General features: G+C 39.3%; 1 protein-coding gene across 8 annotated transcripts in view; it reads right to left on the bottom strand.

Annotated features, from left to right (window-relative positions):
• The window catches only part of GGPS1 (geranylgeranyl diphosphate synthase 1), a 56,494-nt gene that overhangs the window by 24,008 nt on the left and 15,591 nt on the right, over positions 1–16,895 (bottom strand). For 2 of the 8 annotated variants that reach the window (XM_061991021.1, XM_061991017.1), the window contains exons 3-5: positions 14,836–14,906; positions 11,346–11,441; positions 10,437–10,752 (exon numbers count right to left, since the gene is read on the bottom strand). In XM_061991021.1, the coding sequence (XP_061847005.1) occupies positions 10,437–10,752; positions 11,346–11,441; positions 14,836–14,906 (483 nt within the window). Of the gene's footprint in view, positions 1–1,239; positions 1,374–1,670; positions 1,744–1,773; positions 1,937–9,843; positions 10,753–11,345; positions 11,442–14,835; positions 14,907–16,895 lie in introns of those variants that run through there. The other 6 variants (XM_061991018.1, XM_061991024.1, XM_061991022.1 and 3 more) reach the window with 6 other exon arrangements.

The raw sequence follows: 16,895 nt of genomic DNA, 5'->3' as shown, positions 1-16,895 counted from the left end.
TTCTCATGGGGTGGTAATAGCTTCCTTTCATTTGCTGTCCATGTTCATCGTTCGAAGGCAAGCCAAAAACACGATGCCTCTTGCTTGTGACAAGAGCTTACTGTTGCCTTATATTCGTGACAGTATCCACCTTAACCCTCAAGTCCTTTACAACAGATCCTATGGGTTGATGGTTCTTCCTGCTGTGTACTGATACACAACACATTTAAATTTATCCTTCTTGAATCTCTTAGGCCCAAACCTAAAGCTCATAAAGCTTGCTGTGGATTGCAATCCTACCTTTTGTCACATTAGCCCATTGGGAGTGAATACTGTCCATTATGTGAGATGCTAATTAATATGTTAAACAATGCAGACCCCAGCATTTATTTCAGTAGTACTCATGCATTACCACATATCAAGTCACTGATCACCTTGAAACATCTGCAGACTTTCAACCCACTTAACAGTCTATTCATCAAGCTTTTATTTCTCCAACTTCCAAATAAGATTCTTTACGGAGATACTGTTAAACTCAAGGAGTGTTACATCCCCTGTTCTCCCTTTGCCCACATTCCCTGTCACATCATCACAGAAGGTAATTAGGTTTGCCAAGCACAACTTGTTCCTCTTTAGAGTTATTAAGTATTCCCAACTACCATCACAGGCTTGGAAATGGACTCCAAGGAAATATGCTACATGATTTTCCCAAGAACTGAAGTGAAGCTGATGAGTCTACAGTTCCCTAGTTATCCTTTTTGTATCTTCAAAAACTGTACGCAAGGCTAGTCTCCTTCCAAGCGTTAGCAATCTCCCCACTCTGTCACCACAATTCTTCAAAGCTGACATACAGTGCTTTCACAAGCACACTGGTAAGACGTTTCAGCCAGCTGGGATTAGTCTTATTTGTCCCAATGGATATGAATATGTTATCAAAGGAGCACCTAGTCTGTTGATTGGCTGCTGCCTATCTTCCCAAACTATGGCAGTTCATAGAGATCTGGAAACTGACAACAAAAAAAAACAATGTAAAAAGGAAGACACTATGATCTTTCTGCCATAAGAAAAAAATTAACCGATTTCAACCAAAAGTACTTCTTACACTCCTTTTGACAATTCTAACTTGCAAAAAACAATCAACAATGAGGAAAAAACAATTTGTAAATTGACACATTGTACTCGATTTTTTTTTTAAGAACATAATTAGAACGTCGAAAACAACCATTAAATGCAAAAGTTATTCACTACTGTGACGTTTACCTGCTGTAGGAGGAACACTGCCGACATAGCGCACAGTCCCATACTCTGTGCCACACAAGATTCTTCGACCCAGTGCATCAGAGGGAATCTGGGCAGTCATCCCGGAAAAAACGAACCCTGAGCTACCCACAGACCTGCAGAGACAGTAACAACGCCCTTAACAGATGCAACTCACTGCTTTCATAAGCCCCCTACCTCGAGTTGCTGCTTTACTGCTCAGTAGCACTCAGGGCTCCCGAGCCCAGGCCTGCCCTTTAGGGCCGCTGCCTTACAGCTCTACCCTGCCCCCAGCGCCCCCGTTGCGAGGCTCTCCTTTGGGGCCCTTTTCAAACCAGCGCCCGCAAACCGCCCGCTACCCTGCTGCACTCGCAGCCGGGGTGACGGCGGGCCCGCCCCGGCACAGCACTGCCAGCCAGAGCCCAGCCACCCACCGCACACTCCGCCACGCGAAACATCGCCACTGCGCGCGGCGGGTACGGCCCTCACGGTCAGTCGCGGCCTCTGGGCCAGGGGCGGGGCAGCGGCTGAACGCACCGGGCGTGATGAGCAGCCCAGGCCGGGCCCACGCGCCGCCTCCCTGTCTTCGCACCGCGCCTGAGAACGAACTGCCGACTCCAGCGGCGCTAGGCACAGCCGAACCCCAACCACACATGCACCCTGCGCGGGCCGGCAGTTACCACCCCACCCCAACCAGCCTGTCACCATGCTCCCATTGGCCCCAAGCCCCGAGTGCCGCCCTAGCTTGGCCACTATTGGTCTACCCGCTTGTTCGGCCCCTCAGCCTCACGAGCGCTCTGCATGGAGCATTCTGGGTAACGGAGTTCTCGAAACCGCTAGGCCGCCAGGGCTTGCCGCCTCTGGACTACACCTCCCAGCATGCCGTGAGGCGAGAAGGACGCGCTCTGATTGGCCGCGCCCAGTCCAAATGCCGCCCGGTGCGGGCCAGGTGTTGCGCGGTGGAGCCTCTTCTGCCGGGAGGGGGTTCTGCCTGCCGCGGTCCGCGGGGCTGAGGGAGCCGCGGCCGGCGAGAAGCCGTTGTAGGGATGTTAGAGGGATACAGGGAAGTTCCTTCAGGCAGCTCCTGCCGCCTGAATGTTTTAAAGCGGCGTGTGGTAGACAAACCATCCAACTGCCAGTCTGATACCGTGCAGGACGTTATCACCGACGCAGCACGTCGGCGGCAGCACAGAGCAACACAGGCTCACAGGACCTGATCGTGCCAGGCCACACTGACTTCTGTGGGGTCAAACCACCGCATTGTTTAACCTGTATCTGTGAAATGCAACTTAGCGCATTTAGAAGCAAGCAACACGCGATTTGGATTTTGTGAGCCGTAACAACGAGGGGACATCGCTTGTAAAAAAAAGGAAAAAAAGGAAATTGATGCATTCAATGTGTGCAGATTAACAGCAAAAACTGAAAGACTCTTTTCTTCAACTAGCCCTTGCTGGGGAACAGAAATTTACTAAGTCCTCTTCAGCGTCACATAGAGGTATAACAAGATCTAACAGCTTCCCCACAGGTCTGTGGTTGTAAAAATCAAAGTATCCTAGTTGACATTCCTCGTATTTGCTCATCAGTAATGCGCTTCATATTTTAAAGTCTTGTAACAACTTAATACAAACAATTTCATTTGAACAGTGGGACCAAAGACTGAAACAAGCATGACAGTATTTCTATTTCAGTGCTGTGCCTCTGCTTCTATTACATTAGATGATTCTGCACACTCTTTTAGCAGGCAGCATGCTAGTAGTCTTTGTTCTGTGATATTGACAACAGAAATCAAGTACAGGTATTTAGTGATAATAGCATCTTCCACTCACAGTAATCTGGATAATACATAAATTCTTCAGCAAACTGATGGCTTGCATCTACAAGCAACAGGCTTTGAGGGCATGTTTTGTTGTCTGGCATAAAGCAGCCGCTCCCCCAGTGGGGCATTTAAGTGAAGATATCTGTGCCTTCACCCTAGAGTCTTCCTTTGTCAAAGCTAGGTCTTAGGCAATCTTAGGCAAACTAATGGCTTTGGAAAAAATATCTACCCTCGTCCTCCTTCCACATCTGTGGTGATGTTGCTGTCTCTTTTGAGTTCTCCAGCCCATTCACCTCCCACACGGGACACCCTCCAAACACCGTTCCTGGGCTGAATGAAGCTACACAAACAATGGTAAAAGCATGACACCAGGAACAATAGCTCTTTTCTGATGCATGTGCTGTTCCTGAGTACAAACCTGAAAGCACATTCCACTTTTGTTTGACTGCATATAAGGAAAGGTGTTAAAGACAAGAAAATACACTATCTTTCTCACTCCCAGAAACATGTTTGAGAGGTAATTCACAGAATGGTAGGGGTTGGAAGGGATTGCTAGAGATCATCTAGTCCAACCCCCTGCCAAAACAGGTTTGTCTAGATGAGGTCAGGGATAGATCCAGGGGGGTTTTGAAAACCTCCAGTGAAGGAGACTCCACAATCTCCCTGGGGAGCCTGTGCCAGGGCTCCCTCACCCTCACAGTAAAATTTTTCCTCATGTTTAAGTGAAACTTTTTGTGTTCCAGCTTTTGCCTGTTAGCCCTTGTCCCATCACTGGACACTACAGGAAGAAAAGTGCTGGCCCATCCTCTTGACATGCACCTTTTAAATACTTCAAATAAGGGAGAGATGCTCCAGTACCCTGATCATCTTGGTGGCCCTTGTGCTGGACTCTCTCCAGAAGGTCCCTGTCCCTCTTGAGCTAAGGAGGCCAGAACTGGACACAGGACTCCAGAGGAGGCCTCAACAGGGCAGAGGTGAGGAAAAAAGCTCCCTGGACCTGCAGGACATTTTTCTTGATGCATCCCAAGATGCCACTGGTCTTCTTGGCCAGGAGGGCACATTGCTGGCTCATGGGTAGTTTATTATCAGCCTGAACTCCCAGGTCAGAGCTGCTCTTCAGCAGGTCAACCCCAGCCTGTACTGGTGCATGGGGTTGTTCCTCCTGAGGTTAGATTCATCCATTTTCAGCATCTAACACACATGTTGTTGAATGAATACTTTCAGTCTTTATAAAATAAGGAGAGTAGTGTAAACTTATTTTCAGTCTACTTCTTTGCATTTCTTGTTTCTTCTGTTTTAGTATTGCAATCAACAAATCATCCCCTGTACTTCAAAAGAAACAGGACAGTCCCAATGCCAATACAACTAGATCAATTTAACATTTTAACTTCATTACCTAGAACTGCAACTTCTGCATGTTATAAACATCTAAGTAAAAAAAAATTCAGAATTTATTGAACATTCAATTTGGTTGGTGTAAAATACAGCAGAGTAGGTTGACAGCAGGTTTTACACTTCTGGGAGTTGCAATTACAATTCCCCTGAACTTTTATTTTTTACTTTGACCTATCCACCCTATCCCTCCTCTCAAAAGAAGAGTGCGTAAGTAGCAACAGATCCTTTGGTTATAGCCACAGAAAAGCTGTAGCAGTTAGTTCCACATTTTATGTACTAACTGCAATTATCTGAAATTCTATTTTTAAAGGACTTCATGCTTTTTCCTCACAAACACTTTTTCGTTTTAATTTGTTCACATGGCCATGTTGTCAGCCAAGTTAAGTTTAATAACTTAAGAAGTTGGTGAAAACTTACATCTCCGTTGACTAACATGAGTTTTGCTGCAGAATACATACTAGACCACAGCAAGAGTTCAGGCCAGTTTTTATGTGTATTTCAAAACAGTGCAACCAAAGCTGTATGCATTTGCCTTTTTTTTTTAAACAGACTTCAATAATTACTGAGTGATTAAGTCATTTATACCATATGCTCCGTAAACTGAAACATTCTGAAGAGAGCAGAAATAATCTACAGTGATCAAGAAAAGATGCAACTGCTCACTGTAATTCATGGTAGCATGTAATTCTTGTACTGACAGAACAAGGAACATTTTCATGAAATTCAAGAGCAGACAGTTACCTTTTCCTTTCGCTGAGTTCGCTTTGACACAAATTTATGACAGATGTTGCAGTGCTCTCACTGAAGTGTCACGTTAGGCCTTCTTGGGCTATCTCCTGCAGTTCTTTATGCCATAGTAAATCTAGACACTCAGTAAATACCTCTTCAATGAGTTAAGTGAAAACTTATTTGTTCCACTGAGCAGAGAGGTGAGGAATACTATCACAATTCATGGGGTTTAACCTGCATCTTTACTATAAATGTTCCAGCTAATATGCTTGAATGAAAGGGCATTAATGAGTCATGGATTATTCTTAGCTACAGCTAACAAAAGCGTCTTTTACAGTAATTTTATAAAAAGATCTGCAGAAAAGGTGAACATCAATAGTCAGCTATGACAGAAGTTATTCAGGAAGAATGTTAATGTGAGGTAACAATCGAGTCAAGTTAGGTACATAACAGATCACATTTCCCTGGCCTCAAGAAAAAATGTTAAAGAAAATACAGCAATGAAACTATATACTTGGTTTTATCTGTACCTTTATTAAAAAGTTTAATATTGTATATGCAAGTTATATAAGTAACTATCAAATATTTTTTTTTTAGCTTGAATATCTTTACATTCTATTTGGAAAGCAAGGAAGGAAGCTCAGGGAAATGCTCTTTTGCTTTTCCCAGCTAAGTGAAGGGGATGCTGTAAAATAAGGTTAAATTACACAAGGCAGCCTCAGGAGCCTAAAATGTTTTTCCTTACTCTCTCATATCCTTTCCCTGGCTCTCTTCTTGCCTCTGTCCATCTGGCAGTTCAGACATTTATCATGTTCTTGCTAAATGGGATAATTCATTAACCCAGACAAAAGTTAAGTTCTCTTCCCTAGTGAGTAAAGTTTTCAAAAAAGGCCTAAAGAGCATTACCACCAAAGCAAAATAGGTGTTGAAAACAAGTGGATAGGAGAGGGAAACTATATGTGGATAGGAGCTCAAACTATATGGGACAAAAAATAATCCATGGTAATTTTAAGTGTTAGAGGCTTCAGCATACTGGGAAAAAAAGTTTCAGGCATTTCAGGACTACAGAAAATCTTGGGATGACTTTTGTGAAGGCATACAACAAGCCAATATGTAATGTTTCAAAAGCAGATCCAGACTACTTTGTCTAGAATCAAAACTGAGCTTGATAGTATTGTGTGTGCTATGGTATTAGCAGCAGAACAGAAATAAAACCGAGAGAAGAACAGAAATACTGAGCAAATAATACAAAGAACATAGTAAATATCAAACCTGAAACACAAAGTGTTTAAGATTTAAGACAGAACTAAGAAGAGCAACAGATGCCTATATAGCTTTTGCACACAAATAAAAGCCTGGCCAAATTCAGTGCTAAACACATATTAGAGTTCAAACTAGTTTCACATAAGGTGGTGCAAAAAAACCCAAAATCCCAAGAAAACCCAAAACACAAATCTCAAGGTTTTATAACGTGTCAGCATTCTAACAATAATTGGGGAAATAAGCCATTAACAGAGAAAATTTCCATAGCACATGGAAGCATTTAGATATTTAGTAATCAGGAAAACCAATCATAAATTTGAAAGCACAAAGAAATATCAACAGTTATTTTCCTGCTGCCACTAACATCTTTAGGCTGTTTGTATCAACAACTGGCGGATACATGAAGTTGTTATAGTGGGTACCTGAACAGTGTGAGCTCAAAGGGAGATGTGGAAACCAAGCTATCTCCTCAGGAAGGTCCTGAAATGATGCACTTTTAACTATAATTAATGGGGATAACATCAGCCTGGAAAGAAGCAGAGACAGATGTCTCATCCAATGACTGGCCACTTGCAGACAAATGACAGCATTCACTCACATCCAAACACATACACACATTCAGAAAACAGACTGAAGTAGAAGGAAATGCTGGAGACTGAGGAATATTTGAATTTTTCTTTAGACACATTACAAGAGCTAAACTTCCAAGAAATGCACTGGTAACCAGACTAGAGTAGAACTTATTTGCAATGCTAGGAAAATAAGGGAACAGTTCTGGCTCTGAAGCACTGATGCGATCCCCTTTGTTTCCCTATGGGCATTACCACTTGCAACTGAGATTTCCATTCCATACATCTCTTGCTAAGATCAGGAAAAAAAAAAAAAACACCTACTCCATGTTGTGGAAGACACAGCAACAGAGAGCAGCACTAAACTAATTCTGCAGACATTAACTCTCATGCTGCTTTAAGGAAGTGTTTTTTTGCTAATATGGCTTAACACTAGGAGCTTGTACCAGAATCAGTATTGAAGAATATTGATGAGGATGTACAGACTCATGGCACTGAATATAAAAACCTACCTGGACTATGGAGCATCGTCACTGCTGATGCTTAATACTTTAAGGTGCGCTACCTGCCTAGCACATGACGGAAAAATCCCAGCCTCTTCCAACTCCTAAATACATAAATAAAAATGCTTAAAGGCCTCAATTAATCCTAACCAAAGTGAAGAGCAACAGTACTCTGCTTCTGGGCCTTTTAAGATCCATCTTCAGGGTATACGTTGAATACTGATATCAAAAGCCTTGAAGGTTATAGTTAGAGCAGTGTATGGTTTCTTGTTGGTCCAGCTTTTTCCAGTTCAAAGTGCCTGCAGCTGGAAAGCTTCCAATGTACTTCCAATGTAACTCCTAAGTTAATGGAGGCATGTTTTATAAAATATGGTATTAGAATAAATACTGGGATGAATTGCCAGAATGAATTAAAGACATTATGATGGCAAAAGTCTTGGATGATAGAGAAGTTTTACAGAAAAAATAAGAAAAGCTACCTCATTAGGAAAGTTTGATTGCACAAAACTGTTTAGCAACTGAGTAGACATGAAACAGAACTAAGTGCACTCTGAATTGGATATATAAGTTACAATATCCTCATAGGCACAAGGAGGTATTTTTCAGTAAGACTAGAAGATTCTCATGACAATAGCTTTTCCAGTCCTGTCTCCCATTGAATATAATCTGCAACACTGCTTTGAAAGTCCCAAGACATGGCATAAAAGTTCACTTTCCTTAAAATAGTGTTTTATCATAAAACATTACAGATTTACAGGCTTACTACTAAGCACTGCAAGTTAAGAAGAATGAACTACAATTCCCAATAACATTAAAGACACCTCTCATCAATTTCAAGCTACTCAGTCCTGATGACCAGGTCCACTCAGTGAAAAGGCCTCATCACTGAGCAAAGATTCCTCCTCAGCACACAGATAAAAGGGATAGGCCATCATCCATAACCACATAATGCCTCTGACTGAAAAAGCAAATCACTCACTATTTTTTCGTGCTTTATCACTTTCAGAAGAATCCTAAGGCTTCCCAGGGAAGACATTACCACACTCAGTTAAGAACACGACTCTCCCTGCTTTCCAGGTACAGTACATGAACACTTGCATAAAACTGTCCTTTATCTGTCAGAAGCCAAGTATCTCTGGACATGTCCTTTGAGAGTATGCTTGAACTAAAACTGTTGCTGATAGCACCAGTCCTGTCTTTGATCCATATCATTACTTCTCTACACAAAAGCAAAGCTTTATGTGGCTGTGAAGACTATGGGAACTGAACCTGATAAAAGCCAGCCCAGCCAAGAAGAAACAAATACATCTACTTACATTTTGTTCACCATATATATATTTTTTTTTTTTTTTTTTTTCAGATATAGATGAGCAGAGAGTTGTCACTTATCACCCTCCTCCCTCAATCTTGCTCTCAGTTCCAGTTCTATTTCGGTATGTCTGAGTATTTCAGCAATTCACAAAACTAAACTGGTATTATAAACTGCAGAACAACATGCTGTACTTTGTTATAGAAGAAAATTACAGAACTTGTCTCTTTGGAAAGAGACATGCCTCCAGACAGCAATTCAGCACTGAAACGCAGTATTAATTATGAATAGACTCCTGGAAAACCCCCTCTCAATTATAAGCAGAGATTAGAGACCTGCACCAATTACAGTGTCCTAAAGTTACCTGGTGTGAATCCCATTCCATTTCTAGTAGCAGCATACTATATTGCTACTTAGAGTTACATATATGAGCTCTAACCATAGATTTAAATCCCTTGCTACAAAATATTTGATAGCTTAAAAATCTAAAACCAGGTGATCAAAGTTATTCACTGCAGCAGCAAACTTATGCTTTGCTAATGGAATCTTCTCTCTAAGGTTCTTAGAAATCTTTATAATGCTAGAATGTCAGACTAAACATTAGTCTTATTTGCATCTAAAATATTATCCTTCATAATTCACATTCCCCTGAAGATAACCCCAGAAGATGGATAGGATATTCACTTCAGAACTTAGTAAACTGATCCATTTCATCTTCACAAGCCTAATTTAGAATATCACACGACAGTATGTGCATTGTGGTGCAAGTCTTTTGTTATTTAACAAAGTACATTTTGGTTTATTGGAGCATTGTTTGAAAATGCACCATACACTCAGGTCATACACTCTGATTTAACACGGAACTTTATCCACCAATCTACAGTAGCCTGACTAAAGATATAAGAGTTTCAAGATTGAAATAGTGCTCATGACTGTGTAAAGACGATCATATTTAGATTCAAAACTTGTCTCAGTTTTGGTACATCTGCTTTAACAAAAACATCTATAGGCAGTTACAGTTAATACTGTATAGATAATAGTATATATTTCAAAAACAATTTATCACTGAGTATGAACAGTAGTTTCTGCAACATGTTTACAACAGAAAGTTTTAAGCAAGATTATCATATCTCTCAGTCTGGTTTAATTCAGACCCAGGAGTTAAAACTTTTAATTTTCAGTTTCTTTGAACATTTTGCTCAGCTGTTCAACTAGTGCTACAAGCTCAGGGTTTCCCCCAAGTGATTCAATTTGTTTATAGGCTTCACATTCAAGCTCTTTCAATGTATTCCGTGTGTACTCAAAGGAACCCACATTTTCAAGGTAATGTACACAGTATTTTTTTATATCTATGTTCTCTGTCCTTTGACGTAAAATATTTTGCACCTGAGTACTTTCAGGTTTTGACCAAATTGCATGAATGGTTGGAAAGGAGAATTTGCCCTCAGTTAAGTCTTCACAAAAACTCTTGTTTTCACTATATTCTTTGGAGTGCAAGTTGGCATAGTCATCTCTTATTTGGAAGAAGAGGCCAAGTGTATTAAGAAGTGGCTTTAAGTCTTTTTTATAATTTGAGAACAGCTGCATGAGGCCTACAGCTAATCCAAAGAGCCCACCTGTCTTTTGCAGTACCATAGCTTTATATTCAGTTTCCGTGGGACAGGTATAAGTATCCCTCCAGTAAATATCCAAGCCTTGACCTTTATGAAGTTCCAGAAGTTGATGGGTAAAAACTTCAACAGCATCTGGATGATTAAGGGTTAAAACCTTCTCTAAGCCAAGGAAATACACATAATTAGCACAGTTGATTACAGATGGAATTCCGTAGATACTGTGTGCCACTGGAAAGCCCCGTCGTAGCTTTGAATTGTCTTCAATATCATCCACAAGTAGGCTTGCATTGTGCAACATCTCTGTCACTTCAATGATGACCTATTCCAAGAAGAGAAAAATTATTAAGTCTCCCAGTGTAATTTAATCTCCAGTTTTGCAAGACCTTATTCAAAATGAATTAAGGTTTTAAAGAATTATATTCTCCTTCATTGAGGTTCTCCTTTAGACCACTTTTTTTTACTATTGGTACAGATTTATGATTCTCTTCAGCCAGTTGGCTGTTAAGTCCTATACTACATGGTCTGTCTTTTGTTTAAGGTTTTCAAATTCAAAGCAAACTTAATCTTACTTACTGAAGTGTTTCCACTTACATGCTCCTTTTCATTGTTGCTACAGTTCTAAAATACAGCACTGTCTAGAAGTCATGCAGTAATTGTTATTGGAAACATGAATAGAGGAGAAAAGCAACACAATGTTGTGACAAGTTTAGATTCACTAACCTGAGATCTCCCACAGTCAGCTTTTGACAGTGTCAGATATCATCCATTAACACATTAAAAAGGTTTACAAGACAAGTAAGTGGAGAGAATTAATCTTTCCTCATACTTTCTGTAGTTTTCTTCAGTACTGAGCTCTTGAAGGACAGACTATTCTCTCTGAAACATTGCAAGACAACATGACTGTATAACTACCTGAAAGGAGGTTGAAGTGAGGTGTGGGTTGGTCTCTTCTCCCAAGTCCCAAGTGACAGGACTAGACAAAACAGCTTCAAGTTGCACCAGGGGAGCCTTAGATTGGAGATTAGGAAGAACTTTTTCACTGAGAGTGTTGTTAGATGCTGGCATAGGCTGTCCAGGGAGGTGGCAGAGTCACCATCCCCGAGATAATGAAAAGCTGTGTAGCTGAGGTGCTCAGACACAGGGGTTAGTAGTGGGCTTGGCAGTGTTAAGTGAGTGGTTGGACTCAAGTGATCTTAAAAGGTCTCTTCCAACCAAAACAATTCTTTGATCATTTGGAAAATTCTTGACAGAAAGGGAACAGCTAACACTTCTTCTATGCAGCTTTACATACTTAACCACTTGTTACTAGGTAGATCAGTATCATACACCACCTGAGGTATTCAATAAACAGCTTGTAGCTGACTACATTGGGCTAAATGTGAACCTTAACAATTCCAAAGCAGGACAATTCACCAAGAAATCAAGAGTTTCAATACTATATACTGTTTTTACTGCACAGCTGCTATGCAAGGTACAGGTATATCCAGAACCTGCTTAAATGGATACAAGTTTAAGCATGTAAAACTGCATATTGTTTAATCTCACTGCAAAGTACATCTAATTAAGATATGATTTTAAAGCTAATGAACCAATTACACTTGTTAGCTACAAACATTGCACTTGATCAACATTAATCAGAACAGCTGCCTCCAAAAAAGGCCACCATTAAATAGTGGCAAGTATCTAGTATGGTCCTCTTTGGTAGGTGCTATAGAGAGAGGTAAGGACTTCATTGCAAGTATTTTCTGGAGCAGCAAGCCACCTAGTGCTCAGTGACCACTGCTCCAAATATCAGCAATTTCATTATTTGTCCAAGATATGGCTGCAAGAACAACCTATTTAAAAGAAGCAATAATGACTCATCTATCAGTTAGAAACAAGCCCTAATTTTACCTGTAAAGATATGTTGCTGCCTATTAACTTTAAATCAGAAGATAGAATACTTAGCAAAAGCAGCTTCACATATTTATTTGGCCAAATATTCTTTTAGTCCATTATGACATTTTCAGTACTATCAGGAATTCTACGAATTCCTTGGGTAAGCCTATCCCTGCACTTTTCTTGCTAACTTATTTCATGAACTTTTGCAGCTTCTGGACATTTAAGGTTTAATTGAAACAGTGTTTCATGACTATGTGTTTAAGTTATCTTGTGAACTTAAAAGATAGCATAAAAAATGCTTCAAGGATGAAAGTAAGGAATGACAAAGTTCAGACGGCAGAAAAAGCTTATTTTAAAAGACACCTGGAAGTAGCCTAAGGAAATGAAAAGACTGTTCCTCATAATGAAAGCTGAAGAATGAGTACAGAGTGTTACACTTTCTTATAATCTAAGCCCATCTAATCAGTAGCTGCTGCACTATCATTCCAACACATAGATTTCTACCTCCTTAACTGCAATAGATTTAAAATTTGCTTGGTCCTGCACTAGATCATTTCAGTGCCTTTTTAGAAGAAAGCTTGTCTAACAAACTCAGTGTTCCTTAACTCTTAAATTAACAGACCTGTTAACTTCAGTTGAAATGTCTCAGTGCAGCATCAGATGGTTACTAGAGATGCAGTAAATTGGGGGAAAAAAAAAAGAAACCACTTGTGTGGGGAAAACAAGTGAAAAGGTGGCAGCCAATAGTAAAATAAGCTAGCAAGGAACAGTGGCCTCAACAGTATCACCTAAATGAAGTACATGATGACAAATGATCTAAGGTTAAAAAGAGTCCTATAACAAGTGACCAAATTCAGACTTTTAATAAAAGAAATACAAATAGCTGGAAGGGAATCAGACTGCTAGACACTTGGGACATGTTAAGAAGATTACAAGGGATGTAAAAAAGACAACAGGAGATGGTTTTGCAGACTTTAACAACCTTAAGTTATTAAAGTTAGTACAAGTATGCACAAAAGCAGTAATAATTGTGTCAGGATGCAGACTAAAAGATGACAAGGTCTTGCTTTTGTCCTCAGATGACTTGAATAAAAATATTAAGTTACATCATAAACACCTTAAGTTGTAAAGGAAATGTTAGAGCATCAGTTTTCTTCATAAGGATAACCAAAACAAGTGATGTGAGTTTCCAATAATGTCTGTATTATTTAAGTTTAAAAGTGACAGGTTATACAGAGGCAGGGCAGCTTTAGTTTACTGCATTGCATGGGAGAAGATAAACCCATACTGTCACAGGTGCTCAACAGAAGAGGAATAAGCAACAGTCTGACTGCAGCATAAGAAATCCCAGTTGGACAGAATGGAAGAGTTAGGTATCATTCAAGGGGTTCAGGGGCAGATAAGTGCTGAGATGCTGCAGAATCTGTCCTTTTTAAAAAAATCAGCGAGGCCCCTAGAAGCCTACAGTAACCAGAGCAAATCCTGCTTTAAGCAGGGCATTGTCCCAGATAACTTCAAGGCTGCTTTCAGTTTGAATTCTGATCTGTGATAATACACTAAACCCATGCATACAATTTTATATTCACAGAATCCTAACGGTTGCAGAATACATTTTATTTGGACACGTAGTTGAGTACAAAGGGTAAGATGTTGCTAGCTCAAACCCAGAATAAATTTGGCTAAAAAGTTGTATTTTTCAACCTGTCTATATAAGAGTTACTAGATGAATGCAGCCTCTTTCTTGTTTAAATCACTTAAGCCATTTTGCTACTTGTATGAAGTGTCACTCTTAAGCCATCATTAAGAAGACTCCTTCACAAACTCTAAAGATACTTCTGCCAACAATTAATAATATTAACCAGAGACCAGCTGGGAAAGTGTCAAAAAAATCCCTAATTGTTTATTTTAATTCCATGCTTGCAATCCCTGTATGTAGTTTAGCAAAAGTGTCGTCTCAGCGAGAGGATAATTTAGCTGATTTTTTTCATTTGTTTAAATACAGACGTGCATCTTGCACAGATTTGTCGAACAAAAACAAAATGGAAGGAAATTTCCTACTTTAATGTTTCTTATTAGAGAGTAAGGCCTCTAAGAGTGTATGATAAGAAATCCCCAATTTCAGGTCCAGAACGAGAATTGGTTTGTAAATTTGACTGCTGTCTTTCATATTCTTGTATAAAAATATTTTCAAATATCATGTGTAGATTACAAGGTAACTGTCCGATTTCTTTCATCTTTGAAAGCTGTGTGTTACTGAGTTATGTTAAGTGGGTTAACAATGGTAGCTGCTTATCTACAACTTAAGAGGTTGCACACACTTGAAATAAATACATAACTTATGGAAGTAATGTCCTTAATATTACACCACAATCAAAGCTTTGCACTAAAGTTACCTTCAAAGTTTAATATACAAGAAATCAGCACATTTAAGATTTCTGATCATTTATGCTATGTAGGAGAACCATCTGTTATCAGTATTTGTTATCAAGATAACAGCCCTTGAAAAACAATTAGCCAGTACCTGTATTTTATCTTCTGGAACATTCAGCCAGTGATTAAATGCTTGTGACAGTTTGGTTCTCACTTGCTTACCTACAATAAAAATATTACAGGAGGTTATTTAAAAAAAAAAACACACACATAAAATTCATAGTTAGGAACAAGAGTTTGTCTTTAACAACTACAGACAATTTGAGACCAGTACACAGATCAGTGTGATGACCCAAAAGCAGAAGAATATATCAGAGTGCATAGCTTGTTTCCTCATTGTATAAACATCAATTATTAGCAGCTTCAGTTTTACACATTTCATAGTAACATGCAAAGCATAAATTTACAGGTTACTGTTATTTAGTTTTGACCATTTAATTAAGTTGATCCTGAGAATGTTGCAGCCTGTACAGATCAACTTACTACTTCTGAAAATAAGCCCTAGTTTGCCAGGCATGCTCTTTTTGTGTGTGAAACAGATAAAAAATTTTCAACTATGATTCGTTAGTAATTGAAGATACAGATATTTGCCGAATACCTACTTAATTCCATTTCTAAGTCCTTCTCCTGTAATATTCTTCACCTGCTGACAATTTGTATAATGGGAACATTACGGTTGATAAACTCAATAACTTTACAAGAACTCAGAGGTATCTTGTACCAAGAAGTCCACCTATAAATTCTAGGATTTGTTCTGCTTTGGCTAAATCTAGTTTGGTGGAGTCAAGAAGTTACTCTGTTTCATAAGAATGAAAGTTAAGATCAAAATTCCAAGTTTAGACTTAAAATAAATATTATTATTCAATCCAGACAGCTTTTATAAAGACAGAAATAGTTTTAATAGAAGTTAACCTTTGAGCCTGTAAGTTATCTATGCCAGCTTTGTTTAATAAATTGCTAGGAATCACATACAAATTGTCTATTGATGATCACGAAATAAAGTAATTCCCTACACACACTGAGCCAATGCTTCTCTGGACCTTGAGAAGCTATCTTCAAATAACAGCAAGTCAGGTTTGGACAAACAGCTCTACATATGTAGCTCACATCAACAAAGCCTTTGGAAAAAGTTTTAAATAAACTTCAAAGCAGTGCAACCTAGACAGTAGGTTCCATATTACTTGCCACAAGATCTACTGAGACATAACTTCATGATTCTGTAATATTAGTCCTCATGTTGATGATGCCATCTTGCCCAGAGCACTGAAGAAATTTCAACATTTGAATGTCTCCCTAAGGTTTCTCTATTGCTGTGTGACCAGCACATACAGGAAAGAAAAATAAAAACAAGTAGAATGATTTGCACTGATATTCCCTGGAGAAACTGAACTGAAGATTTTTCCTTTTCTAATTTAGTCACTACCAAGTAAGCAACAGCTTTGTAGTTTGGGCTCTGTAGCTAAGGGATAACCTTCCTCCCTCTCTGAGGGCTTCAATTTTTGTCTCAGTTCACAAAGATGTCCACTGTTTCCCATCACCACCTCTTTTTAGCTTTTCATTAAAAGAGACTAATAAAAAGGTGCTTCTTTTTTCTCCTGAAGAGTTTTATCCTGGGGCTCTGTCCTGTGTGAAAGGGTACTCTTGGACATATGCTATCATTGGCTTGTGATTTCCATGCTCAGTTTTAAACCCTAATAGCTTTCTGCAGGAGGAATGGACTGTTTTGTGTCTCAAACAGTGGAACATATGTTTTAAGCTCCCCATGTCAGACTGACTTTCAATCAGAAAAGTACATAGCTGGTTATAAATTAGTTTTTTAAACCATGTTTATTTATACCAATAATTTGTTGGCTGAGAAGTTCACTATTTTAACACAAATAACCAGAGATCAAATTTAAATACAGTATAAATTTAAACATAGAGTAGTACCTAAGACTTTAAAAACCTCTTAGATTAACTAAGCACCACCACTAATTCAAGTTAGACCTGCTTCTGACATTCCCTGTTGATACCAAGGATGTGAAACATTTCAAACACTCAGACTTCTCCCCTTTCATCACATGGTTAGGTCAGATATTGGCCAGATCAGTTGCCTGATCTGATTCACCACATGCTTGAGACCACCAGTACTGTGCAAGGGAGGGTCAAAAT

The sequence above is a fragment of the Colius striatus genome, chromosome 2, assembly GCF_028858725.1.
Source record: "Colius striatus isolate bColStr4 chromosome 2, bColStr4.1.hap1, whole genome shotgun sequence".
NCBI lineage: Eukaryota > Metazoa > Chordata > Aves > Coliiformes > Coliidae > Colius > Colius striatus.
The sequence above is the reverse complement of the archived record's forward strand: the minus strand, read 5'-3'. Positions and strand labels throughout refer to the sequence as shown.